The sequence below is a fragment of the Athene noctua genome, chromosome 7 (assembly GCF_965140245.1).
Source record: "Athene noctua chromosome 7, bAthNoc1.hap1.1, whole genome shotgun sequence".
Lineage (NCBI taxonomy): Eukaryota > Metazoa > Chordata > Aves > Strigiformes > Strigidae > Athene > Athene noctua.
In genome coordinates this window covers 45,253,848-45,272,877 of record NC_134043.1, presented here as the reverse complement: position 1 = coordinate 45,272,877, position 19,030 = coordinate 45,253,848, and the positions used below count along the sequence as shown (strand labels likewise).

Genomic DNA, 19,030 nt, shown 5'->3' with positions numbered 1-19,030 from the left:
TTTTCCCAGTATACTCAAGGTGGAGAACTGCTTTTCTGATGCATACAAATCACTCTTTTTTCCCTGCTGAAGTCAGGTTATTTTATGCTTACCAATCCAAGTGACTTGAGCATAGGATCAGCAATATACATACATGCACCCAAACACACGCATAAGTATGCATGTATTTTATGCTTCCTCTTGACAAGTCAATATTCAGATACCTCTCTACTTTCTTGCAGATTTTCTTGAGTCCAACAACATTTGGTGTCAAGTAAGACCAAACGCTACCTAGTTTTGGTCAACAGCTATGTAAAGACACCAACACTCTTTCATACCAGAAGTGCTGTGCCAGAGGCAGAAGCGATTGTTTCCGATCTACCTGCTGGGGAGGCTGAAGAGGTTACCATTCCCACACAGCAGCGCAAGAGCAAGCACTCCTCTAAACACGGTCTTTAATCCTCTAGGAGAGAAAGGTTTCGTCTACGACACTGCTCTCGCCTAAGGGAAAACATTTCACATCTTAGTCAGTTTTCTAAAAACCAGTAAAGTTAGAATTTACACGAGAAAGTTTCAGAAAACCGGGAGTATGAAATCGTGGAAAAGGACATTGTTTCAACATAGTATCGCTAAGACAGATAAGGCAGAAAACAAAAGATTGGGGGCGGAAAAAATGTATTTTTAAAAGTCTTGTTTTACAAGTATTAAAAGCAATGTTTAAAAATCAAAATACTAGAAGATACTCTGGAAAAACTGACTCCTAAAGCACAAGACTTTTCTGTGACAACTCCCAAACAATGTCACAACTCCTGAAAATCCTGCATTCAAAGGATTCAAAAGGAACAAAGGTACGATCCAGCTCAAGTAACCCTCTTTAATGGCACTTCAAACTCCATAATCCAGCAGTCCATCTGACCAGTCTCTAAAGAATGCGTCGAGGCACTCTGTGGCTACAGAGCAAAAGGGTTGGCATGAACCGACACATCTTTAATGCGAACCTCATTGAGAGGTCGGTAGGTTTTCTCATTCACAGGCAGCTTCTCCAGCTCATCCAGGGTCTCCAAGCCATCAATAACTCTGGAAGAAAAGCAGAAATGCTGGGAATCTCCTAATAATGATTTAGATTTCACAGCTGAGATATCTCAAAGCAGTTTACAGTGAAGTATCACAGGGCAAAGACTTTGCAAGCAAATGGTACAAGTAAGACTGCCAAAACATTATATATGGCATATATTTTGAAAGGAAATATTAAGCACCCGTGACAGATTCTGCTGAAAAGCACAAACAATTCCCACTGACCTGACAGTATCATAGTTTACACCAGCCGTAGCTGTATAAAGACCCTGGCTGCACTTCCTGGCAGGCAGGACCGACCAATCATACCGTAGGTTTCAGTAGCAGCAAGCTGCTCTCCATACCAAAACTTCACTGTGAATGACGGAAATCCGATGGCCGGAAAATCCATTTCCAAATGTGAAACTATCATTTCTAACCTTCTGACTCAAAGACAAGATTGGACCGAATCATAAATAACTGTGTAAATCTAGTGGTACAAACATGCTTAAGCTTTCGGATCTCCTGTCAGGCTGAAGAAGTGGCAAGAGAGATTGTTGTAATAAACCTCTTATTTTTTTTGTTTAAGTAACTAGCTCTGGTAAACCTTGATAGTTTATTTCCCAGTAACGGACTTGGCAGAAAACACCTTGTGCTGTTCACAGTTCAGTTCAGTCACATTCATCAACGCTTTGAATCTAGGACGCCGGGACTGCAGGCCAGCAGGGGCTGCATGTGCTGTCCTGCTGATTCTGCAACTGCAGCTGGAGTATCTTAAAACTGCCACAGAAAACCTGGCAAAGTTCCCCTGTCAGAGCCTCTACTCTTTTCTAACAAGTCTAAAACACCTACTGTCAATCACACTTCTAAACAACTCAGAAATGAAGGGAACACCTGTATTTAGATGCCTATAAACAATACATTTGATAGAAAATTGTATTTTCACATTTCAATAGTTTCCTTTGAATATTTTACTCCATTTAATAAAGGCAACTTTTTCTCAGCAGATTCACTTGTACAGTAGAGACTTTTTAACAAGCAAAAGAAAAGACTACCATGATTTTGAGATAGAAAAAGCAGAATCTGAAAGACTCAAAAATCGAACATTTGCTTTAAGGATCCATTATCAGTAGTGTCTATTAAGAATGTTTTAAATAATGATGCATCTTAAACAAGCTCTGTGGTTTTTATCTGACCAACAGACAGTTCCACCTAAACAGAAGTACAATCATCAGTACCACACCCATTGCCAGATTCAGTCCCAGATCAGATTCTTGTTTCTCAGTAAACCCTACAACCATGTATCCAGTTGTTCTGGAGTTTGCTGAAAATCAGGCTGCAGCCCTTTGGCCATGGATGAAAAGGCAAGCTGGAATAACTGAGGGGGGGGGGGGGGGGTGTGGAGGCAGAGAAGAAGAAAAAGAATGGTCCATTATTGAGGTAATTTTTAATATCCTTATTCCCTGCAGTGAAGAAGGGAGTGGCATTTTCGAGCAACTAATTCTGGTGACAGTGCAAGAGCATACATTTACATATATACAGCCAATATTTTAAACAGGTTTAGAACCAGAAGCTTCTAAATTTGCATTGCATGTGCCCTGAAATATTCAGATCCTCCACACGCTATGGTATGGTGGCTTGCAGTCGGATCACTTACTTTCCAAACACAGTGTACTTCATGTCTAGGTGCGGTTGCTTGCCGTAAGTGATGAAGAACTGTGATCCATTGGTATTTGGGCCATTGTTTGCCATTGAAACTACCCCACGGACACTGTGCTGAAAGAAGGGAAAAACCTCAACATGGATACACATGTGTAGAAGCAGGGCTTTAGCCTGCACGAAGTGCTCTGTGACCTAGTACTCTGCTTCAATACCATTATCAGGAAAAAAATCTCGACTGCAAATATATTCCAACACAGTCCATAATTAGCTCCTCAAAATTGCCCTTACAATGAAAAATTACTTCTTTCCCTTCAGAACATGAAAAGCACTTACAAATTCTTTCTACTTCTGTTCTTGGTGACGAAAACCCTCAAACTTAACTTGCCAAGTACAGAAATGCCTGTTCCCCTTCTAACAAGAAGCTTTCTATCCCTTTATTGCAGGATTAGACTTTGCTTCACAGTTAATAGAAAGGTATTTAATACAGTACAACACAATGCTGAGCGTTCTCCAATCCGTAAGGAAAATCCGTATGAAAATAACCGCATATTGCGAGCACAGAAATACCTTCAGGTATTCGCTGAATTCGTCTTCAAACTTCTTGCCCCAGATGCTGTTACCTCCTTTCCCAGTGCCTGACAAAGAAGCACCACAATACACTACTGGATTTTCAGACTGAAAATTCTAGAAATAATGTACTGTTATAACATTTTACAACAAAGACCACAGATAGCCTGTAATTCATTTGAGGCAGGGATCAGGTGCTCGTGTCTTGTTACTCAGCAGAGACATAACTCTAAATAAGGGACATCTATTAAGTAGCAGAACAAGGCACTGACATATCCTCAAATTAAATTCAGTATGAGTACAAACCCGAAGTTGAATCGGATTTTCCCCCAAACAGTTGACGCTGTCTGGGACATTTCCCCCAAATGCTTTAAAGGCAGTGTAGCCTTTCAGGCAGAAATCAGAGAAACCACAATAGCAACTGCTACCCGTTCCACCTCTGGTGAGCCAGCAGAACCATCATATTTAGTGGAAACAGCTGGAAAAGTCTGTAGAATGCTTTACTACTGCATGTTTATTTAGAACTAGGGTAATGGCTGCTCCTCTGTAAACTCATCACAGAAAGCTAATCTCCCCATAAAACCCTCTGTCAACAAAACAAGAATTCTTATATTTTACTTTTACTTTGTTTACATTTTGGTTTTAAACTTTCATACTTATCATTTCCTTTTATTTATATTTTATTTTCCTATAGAGAGACCCGAACAGAAGAATTTACCTAATGGATCTCCTGTCTGAACCATGAAGCCCTTTATATTCCGGTGAAATATGCATCCATTGTAGTAGTTACTAGCACAAAGAGCCAGGAAATTCTAAGGAAGTGAAACAAACCACATTAACAAACAATTCAGAAACAAATATCCTCTCACTAAAATGACAGCACTGGCAAGACCAAGTCTAACCCTTTTGCCTCTGCTTTGCGTGGTGACCACCTGAATTCCAATTGCCACAGAACAGTCATAAGCAAATTATAGTTAATGTGCCCCTTTGACAGTGTCACAGATACAAAGGATTTTAAATAAAGCTTACAGCACAAGGCTGTCTGACTTGAGGAACAAACAAGAAGCCTAAGACATGCTCAGAAGCATCACTCTCATTCAACATTTTGTAAATGTCAATTTGGTAATCAACAACTTCATGCCTCAGTTTTATTAGTTAAAAGGTCAATTATTTGAATTTAAGCTTAAGTTTATTGCAGAAAGGAAAACCTGGGGCCTCTGACAAACTGGGAGCGATTGTCACTCTCTTAAAACCAAATCTCTGCAAGTGTGAGCAAACCCAGGGAAACTGGGGAATCCCAGGCCATGTGCCGTATTTCCCCATAAGGGCAAAGGGCACTTTGGGAGATGCTGGAACTTGAAGAGAAGTGGCCCTTGGCTAAACTTCATCTGGTGAGAAACGGGCAGCAAAGCTCTAGGCAGTATGACACAGTGCACGATTTCCACAAGTGGCATAGGCACTGTACCGGCTTAAAATATTAGTATTCTGTTACGTGAAAAGATGAATTGCAAAAGCCACTTCACCTCCTCTACAGTCTTCACTATTTCTACTGCTTTGTTCTGACACTAGGCAATCCCGCTTCTGTTACTTGACTTACTTCGCAGGTCTTTGGTGTCCGCTCACAGAACAGTTCAATTTTAATATCGCCTACGTCAGTATGCAGCGTGACAGCCTGGGCAAGAGGCAGAAAATAATAATGAAATCAGCAACGAAATACTAACAGACTCAGTTTGATGTCCTAGCACCACCAAGAACATACGCAAACGTTACATGCATATAAACACTGTTCCGCTATTTGGCCACAGGCAAGGCTACTGTCAGAAACCTTCCTCTTCCTCGTTTCCAGTGAAATGACCAGAAAGCACTTGGTCTCATTTAGTTTCAGGACACATCAAGTTCAGCACAGGAATGCAGCAGCTCTGTTTCACGCTGTTACACTCCAGAGATACATTAATCATTTGCAAACTGCACCTGCACAGTCACTGCATTGCAAAGTTGAAGAATCGAGGTTTTCTCCATTTCAGGTGATAGTGTGGCACACACACCTCACTGCTTTACAGTCAGAGGAACAACTGGTGTGTGTTAGTTGCCAGAAGCCTTCTGAGTGATAAGGCTAGTTCTGAATGGCACCACATAAAATCTGCCTTCACAAACAAGCAAATCTGCACAATGACACACTTTTCTTAAGAATTTATAAATAACCTTCACAAAATTTAAAATGGCAGCTACCCATCCACCTAAGCAAATATATCTCTATAGGCCAAATATATCACAGTACTCCTATGGAAAGTGCTAAACTATGCAAAAAAAAAAAGATACTGTGGGTTTATACTCGGGAGAAGCGTACATGAAAAATCAGCATCATGCCAATACTGGCATACTTTCCCAGAAGTATACGAGTAAAGAAGTGAAGATAGTAGTCTACAATGTCCATGAAGATGCTCTAAGAGGTGTATGGACAGTTTAAGACACACGGTCTTACCTTCGTTTCCTGATTTGCAAAAACTGTAAATGCCTGCAAGTGTAGGTTACATACACTCAAGCAGGACTGTGTGTTTGCGACCTGAACAATGCTTCCATGGTAAAAGAAACCAAACTGGATTACCAAATATTGGCCAAAGTAGGATTAAAATTTAGGCTCTGAGAACTGAAGGTCTAATTATATTTTAGACCAATGTAACCTGTCCTATTTTCCTTTCTACAATATCTCGTTAGAAGTCTGAAATGAAAACCTAAACTTTTCATTACCAGTTCTTCGCAGCAGAATAAAATGCGTATTCCTTTGAGATGCAGAGCAGATATTCAGTTTCCACTAGATGACCATTTCAGGAAGAAGTAAAATATATAGAAAGGGCTATTGTTCTCACCATGTCTGCTTATTCAAAAGCTGAGGTAGATCGTCTACAGCAATTTTCTGCAAAGAAAACATATGAACATATGAAACCCGTTGGGCTTTTTCCTAACAGTCCACAGTTCTTTTTGATTCTGAAATATTTGTGTGGTCCTATGCTTTTAAAGCACACAGTTTTACAGTGCCATTCAAGCGACTCTGTGGATAAACATTTTATTGCAATTTACTTGTAACTATGCAGCATGTAAAGAACTAGAAAGGAGCAGAACAAAATAACGTAGAAAGAGGGGTGGGGGCAAAAAACCCTTTCCTAGGATGAAGGTCTATACGAAGCAATCTCAGCTTTTCCAAAGAGTATTTTTTTATAAATGACCGAAATTAACAGAGAAAAGCCACATGCCAGTTCCTAAAGGGAGGTGTGATTCGGAGCCACCTTCTGACAGCTGCCAGTATCTGCAACAGACAGCTACCTGCGTTCGAGCACCGGATCAGACTGCCTTTATCGTAGTAGTAGTTTAAAAAACAGCCTTTGGAAGGATGACGATAAACCGCAGTTCTGTGGAAATCAAGAGCTTTAGAGGCCACTCTGTTCTGCGTGTGCTGCCCTCCCTGGGCAGCCCCCAGGTTCGGCGAGGCCTCAGGCAGGCGCCGGCGGACCCGCCCGCCGCGGCCCGGCCCCTCACCCCGGCTACTGCCTGCCAGGGTGGCGGGGCGCCAGGACGAGCACCGGGCCGCCAGGACGAGCACCGGGCCGCCAGGACGAGCACCGCGGCGCTGTGCACCCGCCGGTTAAGCCTCCCAAGGGACGAGCGCGCTCCCCGCAACCCAGCGGCCCTCGGCTCCCACCTGACCAGCGATGGCTCGGAGCTACCGCTCCTTTCCTGCCGATGCGAGGTACTTGCTCCGACGGCCTACGCGCACGGCACGCCGGCTCCGCTCGCTCGCCCCGCTGCTGCAGGGCGCGGCCCGGCTCCTCCACCGGCGAGCGACCCACCCAGGACGCCCGCCATCCCCGCGGCCGCCAGCTCGGCCTTCCCGCGCCGCCCCGGCGCCCTCCCCCTCGCCTGGCCCCACGGAGGCCTCGCACAAACCTGCCGAGGCTGGACGCGGGCCCGGCGCCGGCCGCCGGGAAACGGCTCTCCGGCTCCCCTCGGGCGGGCAGGAAGGGGCCGGGCTGCCCACGCCGCGGCTCAGAGCCGGCCCGGCCCGGCGCGGCGAAGAGGCCGCGGCCGCCCCCCTAGCGCGGCGGAAGCGGCGGGGCCGGGCCGAGCGCAGGTTCCGCTCTGCAGCTCCGGCTGCGATCCGGCGTGAGGTAAGCGTGGGGTCCCGCGGCGGCGCTTCGAGGCTGCCTGCCCCGGTCCTGCCTGCTTCCCCGGCCCCCGCCTCCCCCCCCGCGAGAGGCAAACGCTTCTCCGGTTAGATCCCGCGGGTCGGTTGCAGCGTGCGCGGATGGGTGAGGGGCAAGTTCCGTACGTTTCTGGCACGATTCTAAAGGGCCGGTTTCGGTGCTTCGCCGGGAGCGCCCCGGAGGCAGGAGGGAGAGCCCGCGGCCGGCGCGCCTCCGACGGCAGCGCCTGCTGGGGGGAGGCCGGGCCGCGCTGCCCTCTGTCAGCGGGGCGGCATTCGCCGCTGCAATACTCTTCCCTCTGCTCTGCCAGCCAGCGAATTCCCAGGGCTTATTCCTGCGTGGTTTCGCCCCCTCTACAGATAGCTGCATGCTGCTGCCCGGCACTCAGCTGGTTCGCCGGCCTCTCCGCTGCCTCCGCGCTTTGGGCCTCCTGCCCTCGCGCTCCCTCATGAACCTCGGGGAGCTCGTTTCTGCCCTCGGTGACTTTGCATCCCCCTCTCTGGCTGAAAGCTGGGACAATGTGGGGCTGCTGGTGGAACCAAGCCCTCCCCACGCTGTGAACACTCTCCTCCTCACTAACGATCTCACCGAGGAGGTGATGGAAGAGGCGGTGCACAAGGCGGCAGACCTTATTCTTTCTTACCACCCTCCCGTATTCACACCGCTCAAGCGAGTAACGTGGAAGACCTGGAAGGAACGGCTGGTGGTCCGAGCCCTGGAGCACAGGATTGGAATTTACTCTCCGCATACGGCGTATGATGCCATACCTCATGGAGTCAATAACTGGCTCACAAAGGGACTTGGTGAGATTCCGTTTAAAAAACGTTAAATGGTTCGTTGTTATATGCCATTTTATGCGGGGACCTTCCCTCATTTTCCTTTCTTCCAGCTTTTACAAGTATGATTTGAGGACTTTTTTTTTTTTTTCCCTTTTTTTCCCCCCAGTATGATTCTTCTAAGTACCCTAAATGTATTTTAGGGAATTTGTCTTGGAGAGGAACACCAGGTACGAACACTAGGGGACATTTTCAGATGCATGACTGTGGTACTGGATGTAGTTGGAACGGGTGCAGCATTGATTGCAAAGTTTAGACCACTGACTCTAAATCGCCACCCTTAATTTATAAAGTGCAAGTCTCACTGTTTGCAAAGGACTTTTATCCCGTATTGTGCCTAATAGAGACAACAGTCATCACTTCTGGTCAGGGAGAATGGATTCAAGTGCAATATTTGCATCTTTGTGTTGCACCTCTTTAGGATATGCGCTAAATCAGTGTTATCCAGCCTTATAAAACAGCAATCTTATAAAACCTTGTTAAAAACCCTTATCAACCCAATGACTCTTTCAGGCTGACAGATGTGTGTCTTCCTCCAACAAATTTTCATTGGCCCTAAAATGGAGGTGGTAGTTACTGTGAAACGATAGCAATACTGACGTGAGGCCTGAACAGAGGAAAAGGACTTTAACTGTGGCCCCTTGTGTCCTGCAGCATCCCCAGTGACGAAGCTGCTCTCTGTGCTGGGTCTGGGAGCAGCATCCTGAAGGGAGTGGAAGCTGACCTCTATCTCACAGGTAAAAGACTATGTTGCTGTTTCATGATCTTTATAAAAATAGTCACTAGAAAACAGGAAAACTGTACGTTTATGAATAACCTGTACGTTTATGAATTAATTTTTTTTTTGTCTCTTTGGTGTAACATCTGCATCAGCCTTCTCAGCTACAGGAGGCAGCTTCCTTTTCTGCCGCTTCAAGGGCAAGAAGAAAGGATGTTTCAGTGCTTCCTCCAGAGTAATGCGCTCGGCTGGGTCGTACTCCAACATCTTCTCAATGAGGTCAAAGAGGTTCCTGTGGTCCGAATTGTGGCAGGTCATGAATTCCTTCAGGAAGACAACAACACGACATGGGGGGTTTTAATATTGGAATTGTACTTAAAGCTGCTCTCCGCAAGCGCCTTTTCCCTCTGCCATCTTACCTTTAGGGGATTACACCAACTGGAGACATATCTTCCAGCAGAACTGTGTTCATCCCAGTCCAGCCGGCCATGATGGAAATATTCGTGTTTCCTTAAACAAACAGACCAGGGCTTGTTATTCAAAGATTCGCTAGAAGTTTATCAGCACGTTTGTTCTTGGGAACTGATCTGGGACTGTTCCACAAAGGTGGCCAGCTTGTTAAGTACAGCCAAAGGTGCATCCGAGTTTATTAAACTTCTTAAAAAACGTGCTGTTAAGCCAAATCTGAAAATATTTAAACTATAGCGGTCCAGGCACAGAAAATGTAATTACCTGCTTTTCTCTATCATGTGCCTTGGCAAAGGCCCCAGTACTCGCTCCATCATGGCCAGGTGTTCTCTGTCGTCATTGGTCTGGAAGGAAGGCGAGAGAGACATTTTTGTGTGTCCTTAAGAGGAAGTTATCAAGAACCACACTTCATTCTTGACTGTACCCTGCAACTCATTTCAGATTAAGGAGAAAAGAGAGGCTCTAGTCATCTGTTCCCTGAAGGAAGTTACAGTGCACTGAAGTTTCTTTTCCCTGCCTTATCCTTTCTCTTCTTTGTTGATAAGTTTCAGCAATACTGTCAAGATGACAGAATGCAGGTATTTGCTGCATATTTGGTGATAGAGGAAGCTCATCTGTTACTGGTGTGGCTTGTGTGTTACCAATGTTCACAGGGTGATCCTTCCCATCAAGCTGCTGCCACAATGTTTACTGGAAGCAACTTGGAGCACTCTTCTGCTGAGGAAGTTCGTTCCTTTGTGCCTGCAGCTTCTGTTCTCTTCAAGTTGGCATTCCAGAGAAATGCAGCTTCATTTCTGGCACAGACCTTTCCCCTTAGTCCCCACCTCCCTGGAGCATATTTTCACCAAGCTGAGGAGCATTATACACGCTGCATCCTTTGGAGTTTCACAGCTACCTACCTGAAATACCGCGTATCCAAGGTAGTATCCTATGAGGATACATCCTATGCTCCAAACATCGCATGGCTGTGACCACCCCAGCGCTGTGAAAAGATGCAGAAGGTTCACGTGTGTATCAGACTGCAAACACTTCCACAGCTCGAGCGCTCGAGACAGGCGACACAGCTGTGGCAGTTCCGTAGCAGGCAGAAAGTCCTACGCTCAAGAGCAGCCGAACAGATGTCTACTGACCTAGGATCACTTCAGGAGCTCTGTAAGGTCTTGTAGACACCAAAGGGCTGTGATAATCGAAATCATACGTTGCGTTCCCGAAGTCCGCAACTTTGACGTCCGTATTTTTTAGTCTCCGTTCTTCGCATTCCTGAAATGACACACAAGGGGGTGCAAGTGACCAAGTAAACCCAGACCGGAGCCGAGGGGGAGGTAGGGAAGAGGACAGCAACTTACCAGTTCGGGGTTATATTCTTCTGTGTAGTCTGAATTCACAAGTAAAATATTTCCTGGCTTCAGATCTGTATGTGTCAGCTTGTTCAGGTGCAAAACTGCAAGGTAACACACACAGTTAGCAAATTCTGTAAAGAAAATCTAACAAATAAAGCAAAAAAAAAGAAACATACTTACAGTTCACAGATCTGCAGATCTGATAAGCCATCTGTCTGATGTGCTCCAGCGAAAATGGCAAGAAGCAATTCCCTCTAATGAAGTCAAAGGTGCTGAGCCCCAGCAGCTCAAAAACCATGCAGACATGCCCATGGTGCTCAAACCATTCCAACATCTGGACGCAGTGGCTGCAAGAGCAGGAAAATCCATCAATTGCAACAGAAGTGGTAGAACGCTGAGATACATACGGCATACGGCCCAGAAAGCGATGTCACAGAAATCTTAAAAGCCAAAACAAAGTACAGCCGCCCTTGTCTACTCACTGTGTATTGTTGGGATCCAGCGTTTTTAAGTGTTGTAGCACGTGCACTTCTCCATAAGCTGCTTCGGAGTACCCAGGAGCATTTTTTACTATTTTCACAGCTACATGTCTGTCTGCCCTGAAAAGACAAGGTTTTAACAGCGATTAGAACGAGGAGCGGTTTTAACCAAGACTATTCAGTAATTGTCACCATATACATTGTTGATGAGAATGGCAACCTCATCAGAAAAGGGGTTTTTTTAAGTACATACAGACTGAATAGAATCAAGGTTCATCACTGCACAAACCCAACTAAATCTTTAAATTTTGAAAACACACTCCATACCTTATATATCAGTACTATTCTTAAAGGCCCCGTTCACCTCCCCTTTGTGTTTATGTACGCCGGGCTAATCCTGGAGGAGCTTCCACATCCCATGGCCTAACCTGACCATCAGTCAAAAATGACAGGCCACCTTCAGTCATTTCAGTAGTGCAAATGTAACTGAGGTGTCAGATGCCTTCTAGAGCGACGAGAGAGACAATCCAGTTTCATGCTATCTTGCACAGAGCAAAACCGCCATCGAGCACAAAATCCATCTGAGACCTGTAAGGTGCTCACTGCTGGAACCCAATGGCCCTGCATCGTCACAGATGATCCCTGAAGGTGAGCAACATGACGTCCGAGAGCTTACTCATTATACAGGCCTGGGGTGGTCCAGGCCCCAGGCGTGCCGCCTGGGGGGGTGCAGCTTCGCCCCACATTCTCTGGGCCCCTCCCCACAACAGCCCCCGACCTCTACCAGGCTGGGGGTGTTACTGAATTTGCTATCAACTGAAATTAAATTATGTTTAATTTAATATGAACATAGAATTAAGGGGTATTTTAGTAGAAATTATTTGTTCACATTTATTGCACTTTGTACCAGCAACCGAACGCTACTCTAAAATCCCTGTGCAGCCCCGCACCAAGGCCAGAGTGACTGGTCAAAATTAACCAGTAGGAGCGTTTGGAACCTGGGTAACAAACACAGGTTGATTTATAACCTGATTTATAATGCATACATAGAACTAGAAGAATGCATGTAGCTGTCAGGGTCTAGGATTGATGGGAACCGAGGAAAACCAACTGTAACAGCTTGCGAGTACCGGCCAAGAAACCGTGAACTTAAGCAGAAGCTAATTCCGGCAGGGGGAGATCGCGGCCACCCACCTGTATTACACCCCAGACCCATTTCTAGACATTTCTAGCTTTCACTGCACATAATCAGAAACAGGAGAAGAATATGTGGATGGTTTCCAAGAAATTATATGTTTATGCGTGAATACTTAACGAACGTGTATGAGTAAGTTCTACGTAAGATGCATCGTTTTGATGCTTGGTGTGCGCTCTCGGTGAGACGACTCCCCTGCGCACTCGGCCGTCAATAAAGAAGTGTCTGCTTATCTGCTGTTGGTGTCGATAAATTCTTTATTCCGAGTTTTTGGTAACAGGGGGCACCTGCAGAGGACACACCCATCGCCTCGCCCACCACAGTCCTGCACACCCCTCACCTCCCGGTGCTGTACGAGCAGCAACCCCGGTTTGGGAACCGCGGCAGCCTTTCAGAAACACACAGAGCAGCAGATGAGGAAGTAAAGGTAAAACCTGACACAATCAGAAGGCGCCCACTTCAGGACCCACTCGGTGACAGCATCAGTAAGAAAAATCACCCGTATTTAAGTCAAGACTTACGCTCTGCGATCAATGCATTCCACTACTCTTCCAAAAGTGCCTTCACCCAAACTAGCCATAACCTCATCTATAAAGAAAAAACCTCAGTCACAAAAGTTGCAAGTTACTCGGCTATTAAAAAAACACAAGCAAACAAAAATAAAACCCACAAAAACACTAAGTACTATCCCCGAAGCTATTCTAGACCGTGCTGCTTTAAATTGTAAATACCTAGTTTGAGAGCTGTTATTGGACAGCTCTCGAGGCACATTTACAGGGATCCCATTCTACCACGTTCATTAACTTCATTTACTATGGGGGGGGTGGGGGGGGAGGGAAAGGGAAAAAGAAAAAATAAATATATTTGATTTCTACAGAAAAGAAAAACAATTCCCACCCCCAGACACAGAAAGAAAAGCCTTGCAAAGCCCCTCACATCTTACGCTAAAAGAACTTATCTATCTGAAAAGTTAATAAATTTTGAAGAATGTTCTATACATCTTCCGCTTAGTACGTCTCCGCTCCGACAGATCAGGTGACCCTCCTCATCCTCCTCTACACTCCTTGATCTTTTCCTTCGAGGACTCTTCTGGAACGGCAACAAGATTGTCCAGCCGATCAATAAACCCGAGTGAATTCAGGTCCGAAAACAAAATTCATTCAGCGGGGAGATATTCGGGCATTCAGATACACGCCAGGCCACAGTCAGTTGGCAGGCGCAATTTCAAATTCAGTCCCTGGAAATTCACAGGGCACAGGCTTTATGTTGCAGGAGGAAAACGTGGCAAGGAACAGGTTTTCAGGTGAGATACGCAGAGCGGCAAGGCAGCAAAAAATTACAACACAGTTGTTTTTCTTTTAAAAGATGGGTTCACTGAATCTTACTTGAGGATTTCAGTGACCGTATTGTTTTTGGAAGTGAACGATTTAATACTTCCCTATCTAATCTCTCTAAAAACCCCCAAGCAAACAAAAAAACCCAGCCGTGTGGCCAAACTAAGCCGCCCACGGAACAAGGCTCGGGCACAGAACGCGCCGGCTGCACGGAGCGGGGCGCGCAGGGGCGCCCCGGCCACCCGACCTGCCCGCGCCCGTGGGCACGGCCCGGCAAGGGACGAGGGCCGGGCCGCCGGCCGGCCGCCCTCGCCCCGCCGACAGCAGCAGCCGGCCTCCCGGCCCCGCCCCGCCCGCCCGCCCCCGGCGCCGCCCCTCCGCTGCCGGCCGCCGGGGCCGCAGTGAGCACGCGCCGCCCCTCCTGCCGCCCCACCTCCGCGGCTCGGGAGGGCCCCGCCGCGCTCTCCGGCACCCGGCGCTCGCTCCGGCGCTCCATCGCTGCTGCCGCGGCCGGGCTCGGCGCCGCGAGTGGCGGCCCGCGGCCCGCCGCCAAAAGGCGTTGCTAGGAGCCCGCCCGGAGCGCGGCGACGCGTCACAGAGGCACGCCCGGGCGTCGCGACGCGGGCGAAGGCCTCGCGACGCCCCGCAGGCCCCGGCGAGCTGCTGGGCCGAGCCGCTGCCGCGTCGGAACCTCTGCGGGGGGTGCCCGGCGGCGAGGGGGCCCCTAAGGCCGTCAGCCTTTCCGAGAGGGAAAACAGATGTGTTTTAAACGCTAGGACGCAATCCTGTCCCATAGGATCGCCCTCAATGTACAGCTTGGGGTAAAAAAGGGGCTAAAGTTAATGTATCCTCCAAAGAGCAAATTGCGTGGTGTCCCTGTGCGGCGGGCGGAGGAAGCAAGCAGCCGATTCAACGTGAAGGACTGAGCAAGCTTCAGCTTTATTGAAAGACATCACCCCTTATACAAGCCTCTGCAATAACCATGCCTACTCCTCACAGATCTATTGGACACATGTAACAGGCTACATTATAATGTCCCGGCCCCTTGTGGCATCTCAGATCTGTCACAGCATCGTCCCTCTTCTGGCCCGCCTTTGTTTCCCCAGGTGGTTTTTACCATCAAGGCCATTGTGTACCTCAGTTTCTCTCTTTGTTAACATAACAGTCCTTTGCTAGGCATAACTGTACCCGGGGTTTTTTCCTCTCTTTACCTCAGGCGGCTGTGACCAGCTCCTGCAGAGACCCATGGCCTTGCTCTCTGCAAGCCGTTCTCCAACAATTGCCCCTTTTTTCTTTTTGTGCAGGCTGCACAAGCATAAATTCACTAATATTTGTCATCATACAACTATATGCTATTTTAATAATTACTACAATCAATAGTGCTATTCCTAAGCACCGCAATCCTTCTTGTAACAGACCTTGCAGCCATAGGGACAGACCAAACACAGATTGTAACCATTTGTCTCAAGGACTGACAACCACTTGTGTTTTTTGTAAACGTTGCTTCATCCATGGTAATTGGTTTGAATTAATCGACTGTGGTCGGATAGATTAAAACAACACATCCCATCAAAATCTTTACATCCATGCCCCTGGGCAAGTAAAAGAAAGTCTATGGCAGCTCGACTCTGTAACACAGCGCGCCTTAAACTGTCGAAGGTACCTTATCGAGTACAAAGCACCCCACATACTGTCGAAGAGCAATCACATGAAAGCAAACAAACTAGGATTGTTCTATACTACTGTCCACAAGCCTTCACGCCCTCTACGGTTGGTCCCGTTACGGTGTTCACACGCAGTTCTTCTGTTAGGCAAACATCTTATTTCCCACAGCCCGGCATCCTTATCTCTTTGCTACTCACGCAGTTTCTCATCCTCTCGGCCTTGCCGCTGTTCTTCCCAACAGCTACAGCCTGATTACAGTGATGCCCTCAGTCTGGATCACTCATAACATGTCCGCTGTTTCCCAGGCATTCCACAGATCCCCCTTTTTGTTTTTGAGTGATCCAGACCCCTTTTATTGTTCAGTCCATCGTTCTCATAAAACACTTCCACACACAACTTAACACCATTAAAAGGATGACAATGACAATTTAAACTGGTATTCCATGTAAATACAAAAAAACATCTAATAATTGGTAACCTTTTAGTCAAATCATTATTAAACCCTCTTCCTTCTTCAAGATGTAAATTCATTGTATAAACATCACTACAAAACCTAGTGCTATTCACCGGTACTGCTGAAGGAGTCACATCTTGCCATCTCAGCCAGATTGTCTGATTATACCAACCATAATGACCAGTACAAATGCCATACCAAACAGGGCTGGGATGGGTCGGCAGCAGTTGCTAAGCCCAGGCAAAATGCCTACTGTCCTGATTGATTTTTCCCTGCCACCTTGGCACAACTCTGCAGTTTCTTATCTATCTTACGAGGCCTGTTCTTCATCAAAGCCTAGCTGTTTGTCAGGAGCTGTGTGAGGCCGACGCCTTCCAGCCCTCCCCTTTCTCTGTTTTGCTGCGGCACCTGCAAGACTTGTTTGAGAGCTGTATCAGTTAAGGGTTAGACAAACTTCAAAACGCAGCATACTTAGAATAGTTCTAATTAAAAGGAGTAGACTAATTTCACTATCCATATTTAAGGGATATGACTAAATAGTACAAAAATAAACAGTAAGGAAAATACGGTACTAACATTCAGATCCGCAACTGCTGGGGAACCCTGGATGCAGCGAGAATTCAGAGTGCCCTTCCTCACAAACTGGAAACCCTACGTGATGCGTCCATCCGTAGGTGAGGCATCCAGCGTCGCTGCAAGCAGGTCCAGCCTTTAAAGCAACAGGCCAAAATAACGGGCAACTTTCTCTGAGCGGAAACATCTGATTTCATCCTCCTGTTGGGTTCCACCTGGAGCCTGGCCAGTACTCCAGGGGGAAACCAAGGGAGTTTCTAAATAAGGTTAAACACTTGAGCTCTTAATTCTTAATATTACTAAACAAAGAAAGTGGAATACACACATTCTTACAGCATCTTATCCTTATTAATAACTATATTTTATCTAAACTACATTTGGCACAAGTGACTAGTAAGCCTATATATCTCACTAAGGAGTTGCAATTACTGTTAGCATTTTCTCTTAAAAGAACTGGCAACTGTAGTGTAGTTTGTCCTGTTGCAGTAGCAAACATTACTCAGACATTCTGCTTAAAAGATCAGTCAAAGAGACCGCAAACTGTCGGCACAGGGGCACCCACAGCTGGATCCCGAGTGCTGGCTGCCTCTCACCCTCAGCTGTGGTTGCACACACCCTGTCGGTGACCATCGGAGATGAGACCTGTGCAGACACCAGCATCACCTCTTCCCCAGGTTATTAAAGAAAATGGTCCTTCCCAGTTACCCCTTTCTAGGTTTTTGTTAACACTTGAGCTTTGCTCTGGACTTCTTGTCGATCTGGTATCTGTGATGAAAAAACAACACAATACTGGTGGCACCTGTAACACAGGGGAGATGTTTAAAAGGTTTGAAGAGATGGAGTCTGTCTGGTATTCAGGGCAAGTTGCAGTGATGTTTTTAGCTTGATAAAAAAAACCGTTTTTGTGTTGCTCTGGCATTCTGGTGGAAAAAATGCATGCGTTTTACAGCAGAGCAAATGGTTGACCTGGAGCCAAGATCTCTCCCCCCTTTTGTTTTTGCAAAAGCACTTTCAAGGTTTAGCGTGTTCTTTCTACGATGGCTTGTCCCCTGGGGGAATGCAGTGTACTTGCGATGCTTGTTACCTGTACGGTGAAGATCTTGGTTTGCTTTCTCTGTAAGTACTTTGGGTGATGTCAGTGAAGGATCTTTTCACAAAATACCACATAAGCTATGCAGATCATCATGAGTTAGGCCCACGACGGCTGTATCCAACGTATGGCTCCTAACAGTGTCTGTAACTCTTTTAAAGACTTAATAACAGTTTTAAGTTGTTGCAGGACAATACACACAGGCGATTCGGTTTACAAGGTGAGTGTTAGTGTCAGGGGGGGTTTCAGGGGGGGTTGTGCTACAGTGGTGATTAAGACAAATTTGCTCCAATTTGAGTTCCTCATTGAGTCATACACTTATGACCCCAAAATGCAATAGGGGTTTCCAATATAAATGGATGAATACTTGTTACCCAGTTTTCTGGGCCTCTTATATGAAGGAGATCCTTGCTTTAAATTGCTACAGCATGACACCAACCCTGAAAAGCATTTGAGGTACCAGGGCTAACAGCCAGTCTGCTCACAGATATTATGGTCACATCTGCACCGGTATCTAAAATGCCTGTCAGCTCGACAGATTTTTTAGCTTTAACGAGAGTACAATTTTACCAGAAGTTAACCTTGTGTTACTGTTTCAGTCCAAAAATATTTAAAGGGTACCTGCTGATCCAAATCCTGAGTAATTGCAGCTTCTTTAACAACCTGAACAATTTTTTACATTTTGTTACAGAACACAGGGGTACAGACCATAATTTTGATTTTTCTCTTCCTAATCAGCATCTACAACCCCTGGTAAAACAAACAACCCCTGTAAGGTTGCAGATGATTTTTTAACAGTATTTTCATTAGGCAGATGGTTCAGAGGTGCACTCTCCCCACAGAGTATGCACCTAAATTCAAAACAACAATCAACACAGAATGACTGCCTCCTGCTGGAGGAGGTATTTCACCTGGAACTCTGAGAACACTGAGCCCGAACCAACCGCCGCACCGATGCCCCAGCGGGCGGGCACTAGGACCCTGCAGTTCCTGGCCGGCCGCTTCCCTGGCCGGAGAAACACACACGGGCACACACACACACACACACACACACACACACACACACGGGCACACACACACACGGACACACACACACACACACACACACTCTCTCTCTCTCTCTCTCTCTCACGGGCACACACACACACACACACACTCACGGGCACACACACACACACACACACACACGGGCACACACTCACGGGCACACACACACTCACTCACACACACACACACACACACTCTCACACACACACACACACGGGCACACAGAGGAGCTCCTGACACTCATCACTCACATCGGAGAGTGACAACTATTACACACACGAGGACTCCGTTAAGAACACTAAGCCTGTGCCGCATCCCCCTGCCGCTTTTGGCGGGGGGTGCCGAGAGCGCGGTGCCGGGCTCAGCCGCAG

The 19,030-nt window shown here is 46.7% G+C and overlaps 2 protein-coding genes across 2 annotated transcripts; both read right to left on the bottom strand.

Annotated features, from left to right (window-relative positions):
• Nucleotides 1-731: 731 nt before the first annotated feature.
• On the bottom strand, nucleotides 732-5,695 carry LOC141962677 (peptidyl-prolyl cis-trans isomerase-like 3). Its single transcript, XM_074911040.1, has 6 exons — nucleotides 5,609-5,695; nucleotides 4,859-4,933; nucleotides 3,980-4,073; nucleotides 3,262-3,329; nucleotides 2,690-2,808; nucleotides 732-1,056 (listed from the first exon to the last, which is right to left on the bottom strand). The coding sequence occupies exons 1-6, from the start codon at nucleotides 5,693-5,695 to the stop codon at nucleotides 930-932; spliced, it is 570 nt and encodes a 189-aa protein (XP_074767141.1). The 3' UTR covers nucleotides 732-929.
• A 3,433-nt stretch (nucleotides 5,696-9,128) lies between these two features.
• On the bottom strand, nucleotides 9,129-14,326 carry LOC141962676 (dual specificity protein kinase CLK1-like). The gene is made up of 11 exons (XM_074911039.1): nucleotides 14,264-14,326; nucleotides 13,495-13,585; nucleotides 13,018-13,084; nucleotides 11,305-11,421; nucleotides 11,003-11,169; nucleotides 10,829-10,923; nucleotides 10,613-10,742; nucleotides 10,382-10,464; nucleotides 9,747-9,826; nucleotides 9,434-9,524; nucleotides 9,129-9,338 (listed from the first exon to the last, which is right to left on the bottom strand). The coding sequence occupies exons 1-11, from the start codon at nucleotides 14,324-14,326 to the stop codon at nucleotides 9,129-9,131; spliced, it is 1,194 nt and encodes a 397-aa protein (XP_074767140.1).
• Nucleotides 14,327-19,030: the final 4,704 nt, after the last annotated feature.

Excerpts from the sequence above, each read along its gene's own strand:
- LOC141962677 (XM_074911040.1), bottom strand. The coding sequence starts at position 5,695 with ATGGACATTGTAGACTACTATCTTCACTTCTTTACTCGTATACTTCTG. Across the intron at positions 2,809-3,261 it reads AATTCAGCGAATACCTGAAG|CACAGTGTCCGTGGGGTAGT; the intron begins GTATTTCTGTGC and ends CCCTTCTTTCAG. Across the intron at positions 1,057-2,689 it reads AAGTACACTGTGTTTGGAAA|AGTTATTGATGGCTTGGAGA; the intron begins GTAAGTGATCCG and ends CTTTTCTTCCAG.
- LOC141962676 (XM_074911039.1), bottom strand. The coding sequence starts at position 14,326 with ATGGAGCGCCGGAGCGAGCGCCGGGTGCCGGAGAGCGCGGCGGGGCCC. Across the intron at positions 10,743-10,828 it reads AAGAATATAACCCCGAACTG|GAATGCGAAGAACGGAGACT; the intron begins GTAAGTTGCTGT and ends GTGTCATTTCAG. Across the intron at positions 9,339-9,433 it reads GTTGGTGTAATCCCCTAAAG|GAATTCATGACCTGCCACAA; the intron begins GTAAGATGGCAG and ends GTCTTCCTGAAG.